Raw genomic sequence first — 17,502 nt, 5'->3', positions numbered from 1 at the left:
ACAATTTTTTGATTTAAAGAACTTCAACACCAATGTCGGCCCCCATAAAAATCCTCTTCAATGTAGTTGTCTCTTCAAGTTGATATCCTTTTTATTTTATTTATTTATTCCGTTTTTTCAGTTTGGCCCCTGGCCCACACCGACTCGCTCACTGTGAGACATTTTCCTGCTGTAATCTCACATCAGAGTAGTCCAACTTACTCAGACATTGCGTTCTAAAAAAAGCACAACAATAACATTAAGCAGTCGCTGGCAGTGAAATGCTTGAGTCTCAGGCTCTCTTCTAGCTATGCTCAAGTAATTACAACCTATACAATAAAATAAAATAGAAATAGTATAAAATAGAACATCAAAATTAAAAATAGAAAATAAAGTATATATATCTAAATATATTAGAGCTGTGAAAATTAACGTGTTAACGCGTTATGATTAAATTACAGGATTAATTCGGTTTTTTTAACGCATTTAACGCATGCGTTGAAGGACCTTCCAATATACCCACAATTCCGCCCACTCTGCACTAGTCTTCGCTCTAATGCAGTCAGGCGGCAGCTGCCATTCAAACAAACAAACAACATGGATAATTCTGATGAACCTGAGAACCTTCTGGACGGGAAGATCGTGTTCCAAAAAATCAAGGATCGAACACTCAAAAAAACCAAGGTGATATGAACACTCTGTGGGAAGACGTTATTGTTTCACAGTAGCAATACCCGCAACGCAACGCGAAGCATGCGTTGGTCAGCGAGGGGCGTTCAAGTGCAATGCGCCAAACCAGCTTCACTCGCAGGACACATTGGGCAAAAGAAGCGGTCAGCTTTACCGTCATAGAATGTGGACAAGTTAGTTTGTCTCACCAACTGGCTAAAGAACGACTAGCTAAGAGGACCTTGAGAGACAGTAGATTGTGTCATGGTGTGGTTAGTGGTTGTTTGACAAAAAATATAAAAAATGTCAACCATCCTATAAAAAGAATGGCTAAGACGCTCAAATAAATTATGTTTGATTTAAAAAGAAAATTTTTGTTCAACCATACAATGGCTAGGAAGCACGAATTCTGTTTAGGATGAAGATTATATTAATGTTCAATATGGAATAGCAAAGAGAACTGCTAAACAACTGCTTAGTTGCAGAGCCATTGTTTTGTTTATTTATGAATATAAAAAGAAAACATGTTCAATGTATATATCCATCTTTTGTCGTACATTCTTGTTTTCACAAAAATATACCGAGAAAATCGGTAATGTGATCGGTAATGGAATCGGTAATCATGATTAATCCATAGAAACCTGTGATCAATTTGATTAAATTATCAATGAAACTGTCTCTGAGCCTGGTGCGGGCCCGGATGCTGCGGTACCGTCGGCCATACGGCAGCAGGCAAAAATATTTATGGCTGGGGTGAAAGGGGTCTTTAATAATCCGGCTAGAGCAGAGCTGTGGGAGAGCGTGAGACACAGCAGCCTTCCACGGCGCTGGTCCTCCCTCTAACTATGAGGCAATAATTTCAGGAAAATGTCGGCACTTCAATGCATGTCTGAAAAAAGCTTATGGGATATGTAATTAACCGTCACTGTGTTTCCTATAGGGAGTGCCTGGTGTGCCTGGCCCTCCCGGTCTCAGAGGAGTGGACGGGGCCCCCGGCCTGACTGGTTCTCAGGGACCGGCTGGTGCTAAAGGCCCTGAGGGGCTCCAGGGACAGAAGGTAAAGATTCACACTGTGGTTTGCTGATGGCTTATTTTTACACTCTGGTCCAGATTTATCTATGTGGGTCGAGGTCTATTGAGGGGAACATAGAATAGGACATAGTGACATTTCAACAATCGCTTGTTACATCAGCAAATGATGCAGCATCAGTTATGAGGACAGATTTGATGGTGATCTAGCAAAGAACAGTACAGTATTTAGAAGGGAAAAAAGTATGAATTATTTGAGTGATGGCACGAAATAGCAGCTGTCAGAGGTGCCTGAGAGGCCCAGTGGCAACATAAAATAGCTTTGACATTAAAGGCTGATGAGACTGAATAAAAACAGAATACAGCCCTTTTATCTCCTTTTAGCTTGTTCTCTTCTTTCTTCTTCACCTGTGTGACGGTTTTGATTGAAGACAGCAGGTGACAGGAGAGTAGCAACTTTGCTTTCACTCTTTCTGATCAAGGCGTCTTTTGTCTGACATATTGGATTCAGTCTAAATCTATAACTGAATGAAACCAGTATTCTTCTGTTGTGCATTATGGAAAGCAGGCAGAGTGTACAGTATGTTCTTCTTATGCAGTGGGATGGAAAAAGTAACTCAAATTAGAATGGTACTCAGTAGAGCGCATACTTCCACCAAAGGACAACAGTCCCTGTAGATTCAATCACGCTGCATCAAATTCCACACACTCATAGATATCAGTTCCTCTAATATATGCCTTATTTCAGCAATTTATAAAAATCCATGCATTACGGAGGTTTGGGTCCTCCTGCAGCAGCCGCAAGATTAAAACATTAGCAAAGATAAAAGAAAAAAACACTGTAAATATATAATGATACAATATGACAAAAGAAATGGATGTGCTTGGTAGAAACAATTTAGTTAGTACATAGTAATTAGAACTATTATATTTAAGACATAATTGCCGTGTATGTAACAGAACTGCATTAAGCACAAAAGTCTTTGGAAAAACATTAGTTTGGAGACAAACAATAACAGTTCATGTTACTAATTTCCAAACTATATAAGCATGGAACTTTATTGTTGTTGTTGTTGAACACAAAACCTTGTGTTCACTGTTTTAGCTTTTTTATTTACTTGTAATGTTGTTGCTTTTGTGTGTCAGGGAGAGAGAGGGCATATCGGTCCCTCCGTGACGGGTCCACGCGGTATCCCAGGTATCCCGGGGGAGCGAGGAGGGCAGGTTAGTGCCACATTGTCTCCTTCTGTATGATGGTTGTTTCCATCGTCTGAGGAAGGAATCGGCGGCGGAGGTCAGGAGATTTCTATTGCAAAACTATCTTAGAACCATCACACAGCGACAGCACTCAGTTGCTCATTTCACGACGTGCCATATGCAGACAGTTCTCTCAGGGAGGCTGGATTTCCTCGCTCTCGTGATCCCCTCAGCAAAGGGCTTCGTCGCTCTGACAGTTACATTTGTATGCACCGAAAACTAGTTATTTAAAATGACAACCACATATTGTTAAAGCTGCTTGAGGACACAGGTCATTAAGCCTGAAGTGGCACATTTGTTTTGTGTCTGTAGGAGTCGCTATTTTAGATTTAACTATTCACTTTGACTTTGCATTCGGTTCTTGAGTTGCATCTGGTCTCAGTTTAATGAAGAAATGTGCTTCAAGCCTCTCTGCAGGTCGCGTGTGTCCTGATACCTGTGTTTGTTGCAGGGAGAGATGGGCCCAGATGGAGCCAAGGGAGACAGAGGAGAGCCAGGCATGACGGTCAGTGCGTGATCCTTGCCTTGAGGCTCAAAGACACAGTTACACACACACACACACACACACACACACACACACACACACACACACACACACACACACACTCACACACACACAAGTTGATGTTGGGGTTGTACTTTTTTCATGTTTCCCTCTTTTATTTTGAATTCAGGAGCATGAGATCAGAGATTATGTTCGCTCTGAGATGAGTCAGCACTGTGGTGAGTCTTTTCTACGCAGCCTGCATCGCTAATTTCTAAAAATGTTGTCCCCACGTTGAACTTCAGATGGTAATCACAGCATATGAGTCACAGCCTTAGCTCAACTCGATGTCACTCCCGAAATGTGTATAAGAGTACAGCGATGACATGTCATTTAAAACTGACCTTTATTCTTCCCTCTCTTTCTGCTTCCTCCCTGTCCATCTGTCTGATTCTCAGCGTGCGGAGGTGAGTGAGCCGCTCGATCGCTGCAGCGGAGAGGAATGTGGACAGAAGGGCTGTGATTTAGCATGAGTCACAGCGGCATACTGTATCACATATGCTGTTGCAGAATCTGTCGCTCTCATTTATTATAACATTTCACAAAGACAGAAGTGCATTTGCCCTTGTTTGGCAAATCAGTTAAACACACAAATGCACACAAAAAAACAATCAAGGGAATTCATGTCTGATTGCATTTGTTTGAATGACAGAACACAACTAACACTCTCCCAGTCCGGGTTCTTTTTCAGACAAATCCTGAATATTATTAATGGAAACGGGAAATTGAAATATCTGCTGCTGTGTGATGGTTCTGATTCTGTCTTTTTGAATATGTTGCAATTTAAAGTCATGTCTTAGTATTTAAAGTCTTTGTCAAGTCATTTTAATTAATCGTTTATAGTTAAAATTAATAGAGACATTTGTATTTGCATGGATGCAGTGTTCTGACTAAGGTAATAGCCTCTCACCATAGTGCATGTTGTTTATAAATCCTAAACTAACCAACAGGCTTGATTGATTTTTTTCAACAAGATCCATCAATTATTCCCTGAGAAACTCAGGTTGTTTCCTGGCTCATGTTCCATCAATTCCGTCGGAAATCTGTTGCATGATCCTGCAAACAAACAGACCGGGGTGAAAACATGTTCCTTGGCGGAGATACAAATTAAATATGTATATAAATGGGAACTCTCCCTGAGATTTGAAATAACGTGAATCAATGTAGAACCACATCAGGGTGATGAAGAAACAGTTAGATAAGTCATTACATCAATGATTATGAGGCAGGTTGCTCACAAATATGCAGCGTCTTGGACTCAAGTCAAAAATGGTTTGGCTCGAGTGCGACACAAGTCCATGAAGCAGCAGCTTGAGTCCTTCAAGGATTACAACCAGTTTTTGGAAGATCACCTCATGTTGGCCAGTCTTGCAAAAACGTTGTTATTCCTTTCGGTGTGTATGTTTCTGTGTTGGAATCGGGGAATGGTTTTTGTGGTGCATCTGGGGCTGTTTTTGGCTCACATGTCCAAAGGTCTTACCTTCAGGATGTTCCATGCTCCCTTTTTTGCCTTTCCAACCTCCCTCTTCTCCCTCCTGTGTAACACTCACCTGGTCTCCCTCTCTCCCCGAGTTCTGTCTCCATTCCCTCGGTGTCCCCGTTCACTCCTCCTTGTCCTTTTCTGGCTCTCTCAGGTTCAGGCCCGGACCCTCGGTCAGGGCCCCCGGTCAGGGCTCGGCCTGCACTCGAGCAACAACTGGTCCGAAAGGGTGAGGAGGGTGAGTGTGTCCATCGCTCTGCTGGTCGGACTCGCTCTGTCTGTCTGTGTCTCTTTCAAACAGGATTATGCTGGTGGTGATGGAGACCTCTGAATACTCGGTGGTTTTCTCAACAAGAAAACAGAGTACTCCATTTGTGGTTATACGCAGACAAACCCAGATATGAGGGTTTACTCTTGCCTCTATTTAACTGGCTGTTGTAGTATTTTGGAGCTTCTTGTGTTGACGTGGTCGGGATCCTTCCCTCTGTCTGAAGCTTGGCGGTTGGCAGGTTGAGGTGAAGGATCTCTGACCCCGTGTGGCGCTGCTCTCCTTTCAGGTCGTGAGCTGCGTGTGGTGGTGAATACCAACGACCCGGACTACGAGCACGTTTACTCCATCGAGGCCTACGACGACCCCATGGATGAACTGCTCTACTTCACACCCTCTGCCAATCAGAGCGATGGTACTGTGTGTTTCATGATCTGTCCAATGTCGTCACGCAGTGAAGTAGCACTTTCCGACACCCTGAGCTACCTCTCTACCTCTTGAGCCACAGCCGCCCACAGTAGACGGAATATGAGACAAAGCAGAAGTAATGATTTCACTCACCTCACAATGACCCTGACATTGACCAAATAAATTCACACTCAACATATCTGTTCCACGTGGTAAACAGAGGATGGCGTGTATTTGGATTATTCAATCTGCTCATTATCCAATTTGTGCTGGAAGAGCATATTAGTGCTAATTAGTGTCTGTGTTTCACTTTGTGCTCATTTCACGTGTTGTATATTTGTCACACAGCCGGCTACAAGCACACGCAGCACCCTGAGTCTTTGACCTTACAGCATCAGTATCTGACTGTATCATCACATTAATGTTTCGTTCTCTTTTGTGTGTTTCTGCTGAATGTGTCTACACTGTTTGCTGTGTGTGTGTGTGTGTGTGTGTGTGTGTGTGTGTGTGTGCGTGTGCGTGTGCGCGTGTGTGTGTGTGCGTGTGTGTCGACAGGTGAGGCTGTCAAAAAGGAATCAAAGAATACAGTCAAAGTTGTACCAAACAAATCAGCCAGTTCTGACATTCAGCAAAAAGCAGCAGCTGCTGGTCAGAAACCAGTCAAACAGTCCAAATCAGTCAGGGCCAAGAGGAGAGTCAAAGGGGAAGGTAAACCAGCTCACGTGCCGTCATCTCGGTTCGGGATTGAATTATGGCTGATCTCTGGCCGCCTGGTGTTTGGCCCTGTCTGTGTGTCTCAGGCTGCCCTGCTGTTGATTTAAGCTGCTTTCAGACAGGCACTGAACTCCTGATATCCCTGTATGTGACAACACAAATGTCTGAGTGAGAGGCTCCAGATTTTCTCCTGACTTTTTCTGGCCAGTAACTCCGAAGAATGTCTGAAGAAGCTGATGTGAAAACTCAGCAGGAGATTCTCTGGAGGATTCACCCCGAGGGAGCGGACACACAACAGATGCATAAACGAAAGAAAACAGATTAATTCAAATATCTCAGGATGGGTAAGTGGAGCCAAACAGGTAGAAGACACGTTAGATGTCGAGAGAGCATTTGATGTAGAGGTGCTGTAAACAAAAACATTTGATCTCTGCAGCTGAATCGATACGTGCTGCAGAGGTGTTGTTGTGAACACGTCTGAACAGAGAATCTCCTGCTGCCTTGTCCATGTCTGACAGGAAAACCTCAGAGAAAGTCTGGACCCAATTCTGCAGACAGACTTCATGTCTGAAAACGGCTTTAGAGGCATATTTGCTTCCAGTAAAATATACTACATGCAATCTTTCAGAGCTGATGTCTTCCTTTGCATTTCAAATTGATTAAGAGTTTGGTTTTGATTGAGTTTGGATCTTAGTGGTTATTAGTGCTTGTCTTTGGTCCCCTTCTGCTTCTTAATGCTCCTCTGCTCATTTTTGCCTGGCTTTCCCTCTCCTCGCTGTGCATACCTTGTAGTGTCTGGGTGTGCACACTTTTTACGTGTTTGTGTGTGTGTTGTTCAGCTCCAGCAGAACTGTGTCAGCTTCCCATGGATGAGGGGAACTGTGGAAGATACACTCTGCGCTGGTACTTTAACCATAAGACTCAGGCCTGCCGGCCTTTCATCTACAGCGGCTGTGAGGGAAACGACAACCGCTTCCTCGAGCTGGAGGACTGCGAACAGGCCTGCCTTGGGGGGGCTGAAGGTAAACACATACACACACACACACACACTCTCTCACTCACTCACTCTAGTTTTTGTGAGGTACTGAATGTATGCATTCTAACAAAGGATGTGTTGTGCAGGTGATCCTCGTCCCTTGAAGACTGCACGGTGATTGTGGCCACTTCTCCCTCAGCCACAGGAATGTTTATATAGCTTTATATGTCTTTTATAGATCATTACTTTGTCCTATGCCAATGGTCAAGATTTGTTTTTGTTTATTTATTGTTTCTTTAAACCCAACCAAACTTCCACCTGGGTTGAGAGGAGATACCAGAGAGCCTCCTCAGTTTATTTTCTCGAAACTATGCAAAACAGTGTTTGTTAGGTTTTTTGTGTAGTTGTAAAAGAGAATATTTGCACACTGAATATTACAAAAACAATTTTAATCCCTGATTTATCCTAAGCAGTATTGACATACTTCATTGCTTTAGTTTAATGTTGCACATATACATGCAGACATGGAGAAGACTGATCACCTGACTCACCTTTTACACTTTAATACAATGTTGCTTTAGTAAAAACAAGTTTGGTAAATGTCATGGTGCTCATCTGTGAGTCTGCACATTGTCATTAGGTGTTTAAATCATGGGATCCCAATTTGACCCAAAAATAACCAGGCCAGAGACAGGCGACCCCATTAAGTAAAAACACACAAAAAAGTCCTAAAAGAACCAATGCGCCAAACATGTGAATGAAAGTTAAACACGACCATCCATTGCGTTAATAAAAAATATAATTTGGTAAAACAATACATGCATATCTCTGTTTCCACCCTCTCCTTCCCACTTAAATGAAACCAAAGACGTAACCTTGTAAAAAATCTGAACTCAGTCTTCCATTGTTTGGTATTTATTAGTGTCTTGTGTACAGTTTGTGTCCTGATGATTTGAGTCATTGACAAAAGCCGCAACAGTCTGGGCCCTTTTCTCCCTCAGTGCTTCTTGGCACCTTAAAGAAAACCCTTATAAAGTGGGTGATGATCAGATCTCCATTAACGCTGAAAGATACTGCTAATTAGAATTCAACTTGCTATGACTCAGCTGTGTTGCCGTCTTTGTAATCATGATCTTTAGAGCTGTCGCCTGAATTAATGTGTCGGGAAGGAAGGAGAAAGTCTAAAGCAACCGTGATTGCAGTCAAACACATGAAAGCTGTTTAGCAAAGAGGAACACAAGTAGACACTTAAGCCACACTTAATGAAATACAACAAACAGGAAATTATAATAAATGACAAGCTGTACCTTCCATGAAGTTATCGAACCGGTTGTTAATAAGGATGTTGTGTTTATTGTAATTATTATATTTACTGTAGCAACGTGGGCTGAGTTGTGTGTGTTTTTCACTCATTAAATTATGACATTTCAGTCAGTTAGGTTAGATAAATGCTCTAAAGACAAAGCCCAGTTGTATGAATGAGAATTGCAGTAAGAAATGAAAAAACACAGAATAAATGAGGAAATCATGCAGAGTTGATTCAAAACCAAACCGACATTTCCACAAGGTTATTTAAAGAACAAGAACCCGAATAATGACATGTATACACTGCATACAAATCTAAATACAAACTAGAACACTCGGCACAGTGCATATCTCAATGTTTGGTTAGAAACTGTTGAAGATGTTAATAAACTCCTTCCAGCAAGTAGAAATCTGTTCAGATACATTCATGTAATCCTGACGACAATAAATGAGCAAATAACTAAATATTTTATACAATTCAATCGCTTCTTTGGTGAGAAAAGAAGAATTTTAACAGGAAGTAACCTCGAGCAGGACCACCTAACTGCAGCCCACTGCATCGCACACCCAACAGAGTTTGAAGTCCTTCCGGCTAATCTGTTCTTATCAGGTAGACTCAGATAGAAAATCCAACCAGATGCTCCCCACTCCATGAGACACCTCTAACATTAAGTCATCTATTTTAACAAGGGCAGAAACTTAAACTTCAGAACCTCTAATGTCAGAAATAACTCCCCTCACTTCTCCACACAATTACAACTATTATTGCACAAATATACTGGGTTATTACGCTGGATATAGTTTTATCATTTGTATTAAATATGAAGAATCAAGCACAATATTCTTAGGCTGTCTTTGTACATAATGGTTTTATTATTTGGGGGGAAGTTGCATATCTGACCATGACTGCATGTTTACCTGCCAGAGAAAAGGTGCTATTTTAAAATGTATTTTTATACTGTTTATTGGAAATGGAACAAGTTTTTGTGTGGTACAAATCATTTTGTCTCTTAAGTATTATGAAACTTTAATAAGCATTTTTAATAAACCAAATGTTTGAATAAAAATACAGTTGGTGTGTTCTGTCATCTGCACATGGTGCTTTTGCAGCCGGCCCAGTATTTTGATTATGACGATAAGAACGAACGATAATGTCTGCGATTTATTTAGTTTATTTCGTAATCTTTCTTGATATGATCTTTAAGTGCTTACAAAGAATGGGATATTCCAATTTATGGAAATCATGACACAAGGGGTTAATGGAGAAGATGAGGAGATACTGTCAAGTGTGGGTACGTGCGTTTGTACGTGCATGTGTGTGTGACTGATATAGATGTTCTAATTTCATCTGCAGATTCTATTAATGAGAGGATTTTCTGCTTGTTGGCCATGAGTCCTCCTCCCTCTGGTTTTTCTATGCTCTCTGCCCCCACTTGATTCCCCTGGTGGGACACACACTGACTCCATATCCACTTCCTCACACGTCAACAGGCCTCAAACCGCTTCCTTGACATCTTTCCTCCTCTTCCTCCACCTGACTTCATTTCAGAAAGGTAGCTCAGTCAGCACTTTATTGTGCTGGGAGCCTCCATGACAGCTCTAACAAATCATGCACACTGTGTTTTGGACAGGATCACAATGCGCTGACAGTGTCTGTGGATGTAAAGATAAACAGAGGAGAAAGGCCTCGAACGGCACAGGTGATGAGCAAAGACGGGCCACAGTGCAAACTGCTGCAGTGTCACACTTAACTTCCACCACTCACACTACGGATTTTTTAAATAATGCTGGCACTTTATGTGAAGGCTGGTGTTGTTTTTGTTCAGGTTCTCCGTGTTGAATATGGTTAAAGATTTAATTAAACTTTAAATTGTAACAACCACCAGTCTTCAATCCTCTGGGATGGCTCTCCACCAGATCGTAGAACCTGGCTGCAGGGGTTTGTTGTCATTCAGTCACAGGAGCTAAGTGTGACAGGATTCAGGTCTGTTCCAGTTCTTGTTTATGTGCATTGTTGTCATGCTAAGTGAAGAGGGCCGTACCCGAAACTGTTAAACTGGATGAAAACAGTATGGTGTAACCAGTAGTGGAAGAAATATCTAAATAATTTACCTGCTGACTTTAGCTATCGAGAAGAAAAGCACAGAATGACACCGCTCAAAGTGTTATGTTAATATACATATAAATCTATTTGAATATTTTATATATGCGGATGGTGGGATTTTTAACAATGCTAAATATTTTTTGAAGCTGGTCATGTATTTTTGGTTAAAGTTCTAATCTGATTTAATTTCCCCATAAATGTATTGGAATAACGCACTATATTTCCCTTACTATTGTACTCTGCTTTCAACTACAAGCTAGAAGCATGAGCATTTAGAATTTACCATGAAAAACCATCCCCGGACTCTAAGTACATAATTTATCCAGTACTGTAATTGCAGCTTGGTATTGCTAAATTAGATATATTTATTTTGAGACAGTTAAGGCTCTCTATAAATAGATTCTGTTTTGGGAATACACTTGAACGCTTCATTACAAAACATCAGCACCCTGTGGTTCCACAGCATGGAGTCTTACAGTACCTGTGTAGGATGTAAAGCTCTGTCGCTTCATCATCCAGACCGACTCATGTAATGAACCGTTGTTCTTAACCCAATCGGAAGAACTTGACATGACTGGCAGACGATTGCAAACCTAATATATCTCCCCTGGTTCCTAAAGGCTTTTATGAATTCACATGTTTCTTACAAACTCTCTTAATTGGTTTACCCTCAGTCTGCTCAATTCCTTGTGTGTGTGTGTGTGTGTGTGTGTGTGTGTGGGTGTGTGTTTGTGTGTGTGTGTGTGTGTGTGTGTGTGTGTGTGTTTGTGTGTGTTTGTGTGCGTGTGTGTGTGTGTGTGTGTGTGTGCGTGTGTGCGTGTGTGTGTTTTTCATCATGACTCGTGTGTTAGAGATATATTGCCCATTCTAAAAATAGCAGCCGTCACTGATTTCAGTAGCCATAACCAGTCAGCTTTACACAAGGCACCAAAGCCTTTTAGAGCAGTCCTGCGAGTCTTCGAAAGGACATAGGAGGACAGTGGCTGTAAGTGTGGAAGGGGGGGGGGGGGGGCGCTCATATATGCAAAAGACAGACTGCTAAACTTGCGTCTTTATGAGACGGGGGAGCTTTATTAACCTAATCTAATTTGATATTCACTCTGCTACATTTGGGGCTCCTGGGGGCTCTCTTGCTAAATACACTGACACAGAGACACACTCTGATTCCGTGACTCAAGGTTGTCCTTCACGGACCTATGCTAATGTGCGTTTGAATGAGATACAACTGAATTGTAATTTAATATGCACTAAGTGCACGACTCACTGCGTCCATGCATGCACCATACAGGCCATATCCATTTTGTTGTATTTCCCACCATAAAAGGAGGACTGCCGGTATAAACGTTGAACTCGGGGGGGGGGGGTATTATTGAGATTATGTGTATTTGCATACAACACGAGGCATGTTCCAAGCTGTAAATCTGATATTCTCAAATGTGAAAAGATAGATATTATATCAGGTAATATTGTTCTTTCTATAAAATTGTAAGTGTTAGCCCACCAAATGAAGAACACCAAGGATTGAATCCCCCCCTTTTTCAACCATGACCCTTCAAGGGTATTGCTGAGCCTCTCTCAGCCTTCTGTTGGTAAGTAGTGGGTCTTGCGGAGGACAATCATGAACACGCTCTGAGTACAATGGTGGCTCCCTCTATCTGTGTGAGCCAGAACTGCTCTTCATCTCCTTTCTTGGATGCAGGGTATATGAAGGAACATGTTCAGGAGTTGTTCATTTTCCCTCTTCAGTGACCTTGACTGTTTAAAGCCCCCGGGTCTTGGGGTTGGCAGAGAGCTTGATTGGTGGAACCAAGAGAGAGGAGCGCGCCAAAGTCTCTCTCTCTCTCTCTCTCTCTCTCTCTCTCTCTCTCTCTCTCTCTCTCTCCATCACTCTTCTCACTCTTGCTATTTTTTTTCTCCTGCCACCCACTTCCCTCCACAAGTACAAAGGCTGTTGCTATAGCAATGAAACATGCTAGAAATGTGTTCAATCTCACTTTTACCCCCTCAGCCATATTAGCATATGATCCGTATCACTTGCTCGCACATTTTGCTCATCAAGCAAAACACAGGAGCGTGTGTGGTGGGTCCTTTTGAGGTATATATATATTGAGGGGAATGTGCTCTGACGTGTATATATATATAAATATATATATACTTGTTCATCAAGACAGTTTTCTGTGAGATAAAAAAAAAAGAAGTGCAGGATTACTTGATAAAGCTTTTGCGTGCTGTTGACAGCACATTCCCCTCAATGCTTTGACCCCGAGGTTTATCTATTTCATCTCCTGGAGTTTGAGAGTGTTGACAGGGCATCAGGAGTTTTCTCTGTCCTCTGAGTCTTTCGTTTAAACTCTCAAAGTTGTGCGAGTTGAAGCATTTATTCAGTATATTGATCCAAGCATTTGGGCTCTGGATGTGCGGAGCGATTTCACACAAAGCACTTTCAATTAGAAACGGGTGTTACACTCCATCACGTCCATTTTTCTGACTGTATTATCTGATTTTTATGCATGGAATATTTGTGCTTAATGATGAGTTTCAAAAACTGTTTAAGATCCAAAGAGATCATTACAACTGTGAATTGAAAGTCCGAGGGCCATTCGCCATGCATTGATCTCAAGATTCAGCTGGGGCCAGCCAGAAGCTTACTGGTTTCCAGTTTGACTAATCATGTTTGAGCAGGCTTTGGTTGCTCGTGCTTTAACATTCAAATACAGACAGCAATTAATAGAGATTTGTGAAAATGTCGCCTGGACCATAAACACTTAGACAAAGTATTCCTGTTTGTGTTAAGAATCTGTAAAAGAAACCAACTGGAATGTAAACAATGAATGGTGAATGGTGACTGGATGGAGCCTTGACTAAGATTTCAACTTTACCGGTAGTCCCAAAATATTACTTGTGGCCCCCAGAGGTAAATTCATCATTAGACTGTCGCCAATAGGCTCTGAGGTTAGTTGCACATTAAATGTGTCTAAATCTTATTGCTAATATCATGCAACAGCTCCTCTCTCACTCACTCTGTCTGACTCTTCAACACTCTGTCTCCTCTCCTGACTGTCTCCATCATGAACATAAACGGCGGCGACAGTGTTGTTTGCTTTCTTAAATGTTTCCCTCCAGCAGATGAGCCAGCTATTAGCATATTCTCTTCATTATGGCGGTGATGAGCAACGGCCACCTGAGTGTCACTATGCCTCCACCCTATTAAAAGGCTCTCATGGGACGTCTGAGGCGCATGAGCCTAAATTACCATATGCCATTTCTCATCTCTCCTTACTGTCATTCAATGTATTTCTGCTTATGCTCCAACTTCTGATGGCCCGAGATTCTTTTTTCGACTTTCTCAGGTCTCTGTACAGCCATTACTCTCTCCTTCCCTTTTTTTGCCACTCTCCCTCAATCTTTCTTCACTCCAGGCATCCACTTCCCTCACTTGACTGTAAGCAAATCTGTAATTTTGCAGCTGACTAGGAAGCAGAGAGTGGTGGAAAAATAGTTATTGTAGAGGAGAGGGGGTAGATGGAAAGGAGACATTTGAGGCCCCTCCTGCTCGCTGGAACTTGGGCAACACAGACCAGACGTATCGCTGATAGTGTGGTGTAACATTGGCAAAATGAACCTGGATATAGCTGCTTTTAGACTTGCACTGAAGTGCACCATTTAACTGATTGTCCATAGCGGCAGTTTTGAGAACGCAAGTAATTCGGAGTAATTTTCCTGCCCGCTCCCTTGTAAAATGTAAAAAATGTCATAGCGAGCCCATATGACAATACGACAGGAACTTTATGGAATATTCACAGCAAGTGTGTGGGCATGTTAATGATAATTTCAACATGCCACAGACGCAAAAAACTGGAAGAACACAAACATTTTCGGAATGACAAAGAGGATCCACACATGTAGAAGACAGCAACGAGGATGTCAACCTGGAAAGAGACAACAAGATTCCAGAGCTTTCGGTCATAATATAATAGATCCTGTTCATAGCAGAGTAACTTTTAGCGTAATGAAAAAAACATGCATTAACTCAAATAAGTGTAAAGGTCGTTTGATAAGCGAATCAAACCTGGAGCAGATACATTCAGGGTTCAAATGTATGAATATACAGTGTCTGAAGAGGTTAAGAAGTTTAAGTTTACTACTCAGGCACCACCGCTTGACAGAATGTTCCGGAAACATTCCTGTTGTTAATAAAGCATCTGACCCAGACAACCTCCTGCTACGTTCCTCATTTGTGAAACTCTGGGAAATATTCAGTGCCAATTTCCTAGGGAGTTCATGCCTGAAAACAGTAAATGGTTTCTCCCTGTGGCACAAGCCCAGATAATACCATTTAATGCGGCTGCCCTTTAAATCAGAGACACCTACACCAACAAATAAACTGTAGGCTCTAAAAGGAGGAACCAATGAGCAGCCATCGCATTTCAGCAGGATTTAGTCCCTGCACTACGTTGTGTCACTACGTACACTTTACTCTGTAGCCTCTCAGGGCAGCTAGCATGCCTGCTCTCTCAGAGATGGTGCAGATCGCTATCTGTTGACCTCAGTCCTCACTTGACGATTCGAGCTCATATCTCAGCTTTGATTTTCATTAAGTAAAGCGGTCCTCAGGTTTTGATTCTGCTTCACTTATCCCAAAACACCATCTTCAATTAAACAATTCATTCCCTTAATGACTCAAACTGTGCTGTTGCTCCAGACCTGAGGGATCATTACCCAAATGACTTTTCTCTCTTGTGCACACTAGCTGACACTAAGTAATTGCCTTTGGATTGATTGGAATTTGTCCAGAGTTATTGTGTGTTATTTGTGTGTTAGAATGGGTGGTGATTAAAACGTATACAGAACCAAAACGCTTGTGTGGACAGAGATGGTTTTAGTTGGAAAAAGCTGTTTTAGTAGCAGTAATGATGACGCCCTAAACACAAAGAGAGAAAGGGATGACAGTGATGCAGATAAATGGTCATTTAGTGAAGACACAAGCAGACTGCAAGGTGAGACAGAAGATTATTCCCACCTTGTCTCTGTTGATGGATGTATGGAAGCCGTCTGTGAGGTCTATCAGTTTGGATTAGTGGGCTCCAGGGCTCCATCGCTCGTATTCAGCATATCATCTGTGGCAAGCTCCGAGTAATATCTTCATCCAGATTCAAACGGCACCGTGAGGCTCAGGTATTCAAATAAAAGAAAGGAAAGCACAGCTCTCAGTTTGTAGTGGTAGAGTAGTTGTAAGAGAATGATGATGTTTGTGCATGCAGGTGAGGTGCAGGAGGGCCCTGCTGCTGCTGTGCGAAGTCATGCATACAGCTGAGTGGGGATGGGAGGGAAGTGACAGGCTTGTACATGTCGGTGAAGAACAGGATGGGAGCTTGGCAGGAGACAGAACCAGGGATGTCAGACAGCGCCCAGGGATAGCCGACCACACGGGCAAGGGTCAGGTAGGAAAAGGTTGTGGGCGGAAAGGGGAGGAGGGGGTGAATTGACAGGTCACTTCTCATCTCATCTTCCATCCATCAAACAGTCCCTTTGTGGTTTGATCAAACCAGAAATGTCTTGACGGACTTTGATGGCAGAAGCACAGGTGAATGCATACAGATGAACGCAGCCAGAGGAACGCAGCCAGAGGAATGCATACAGTCGTGCATACAGATTAATGCATTGCAGACATGCTGACAGGTGAATGCACACAGACACCTGTGCCGTACTCATGCTGGCCAAGATGTGTAACTGCTTTACTAAGGCAGGGTGTATGTGAATGTGTTTTCGTAATGGGTGCACTGTATGTAATTTAGAACGAAAATACATTTTCCTGGCCCAGCCTTTAGGGAGACTTGATAGTCCAGAATTGTTCTGAAGCCATATTGTGTGCAGAGATAAAACTCATTTCACAGCCCATTAGACTTATTTGAACAGCAGCAGCCGGGGGACCCGCAGTGGGCATACTGCATCGAGAAAATTATACTTTACAGCCACTACCAAATACCAGCTAAAGGTGGCCGACCATTCAATATAACACCCACTGTGAAGGTCCAGGGCTACCTCCTGAGTCCACTAATGAGAGGGCAAAGCAGACTGTCTCTTTCTTTCGCAAATATACTTCTCATGTGGCATTTAGTGAGCTGACCTTCTTCCCCTTCTTTATACTGGTAAAAGGTCAATTTGTTTCAGCCCCTTCATAATGCACGATTTTAATTGACTGGACTCATGTCTTTTGTCTTCCTCCGCTCCCTCTCCTTTCTTGCCTTTCTTCCCTCACTTTTCCCCCCCTCTCTCTATACCCCTCTTGGTCGTCTTTCTCTCCCTCAAACGTTCATCTGTCGAGCCACGTCTACGTGAATGTTTCCACAGCATGTTTCGGTCAGATTCAGGAGCAGGCCGGGCTGGGTATGATTATTTATCTGTGCTTAGAAATATCCAAATCCTATCCTCAATTGTTTAAAACGCATGTGGTATATTCTGCTACCTTTAACCTGGGTATGTATCAGAATCACATGTTTAAGCATGCGTCCCCCATCTTAAGATTCTCAGTAGTTCTTCCATGTATTTCTCTTTATTTCTCTCCCCTAGGGAATGATCACTGACCTGTTAATGGATGAGTATAGAACATGGGACCTCATCATTAGAGACGAGGCATGTCTTTATGAACATACCATTTCATTTACATGTTATGCGCTCAGACACATGCAGTCATGCACCTCTCAACCATGGGATGTGGGACGTTGTCATGGGCGTAGGCAACCTCTATATAATGTGGGCTCAACTCCTG

At 42.4% G+C, this 17,502-nt stretch overlaps 1 protein-coding gene across 1 annotated transcript in view; it reads left to right on the top strand.

Moving 5' to 3' along the window:
• col7a1 (collagen, type VII, alpha 1) overlaps positions 1 to 9,676 on the top strand; it is a 65,009-nt gene extending 55,333 nt beyond the window's left edge. Inside the window, exons 110-119 of the mRNA XM_062400896.1 lie at positions 1,589 to 1,705; positions 2,824 to 2,901; positions 3,386 to 3,439; positions 3,609 to 3,657; positions 3,877 to 3,885; positions 5,113 to 5,196; positions 5,516 to 5,641; positions 6,190 to 6,342; positions 7,188 to 7,370; positions 7,471 to 9,676. Of these exons, the coding sequence (XP_062256880.1) occupies positions 1,589 to 1,705; positions 2,824 to 2,901; positions 3,386 to 3,439; positions 3,609 to 3,657; positions 3,877 to 3,885; positions 5,113 to 5,196; positions 5,516 to 5,641; positions 6,190 to 6,342; positions 7,188 to 7,370; positions 7,471 to 7,502 (885 nt within the window). The 3' untranslated portion in view covers positions 7,503 to 9,676. The remainder of the gene's footprint in view (positions 1 to 1,588; positions 1,706 to 2,823; positions 2,902 to 3,385; positions 3,440 to 3,608; positions 3,658 to 3,876; positions 3,886 to 5,112; positions 5,197 to 5,515; positions 5,642 to 6,189; positions 6,343 to 7,187; positions 7,371 to 7,470) is intronic.
• Positions 9,677 to 17,502: the final 7,826 nt, after the last annotated feature.

This window comes from Platichthys flesus, chromosome 2 (assembly GCF_949316205.1).
Source record: "Platichthys flesus chromosome 2, fPlaFle2.1, whole genome shotgun sequence".
Lineage (NCBI taxonomy): Eukaryota > Metazoa > Chordata > Actinopteri > Pleuronectiformes > Pleuronectidae > Platichthys > Platichthys flesus.
Note: the sequence above shows the minus strand (reverse complement) of the source record. Positions and strands in the feature narration are given on the sequence as shown.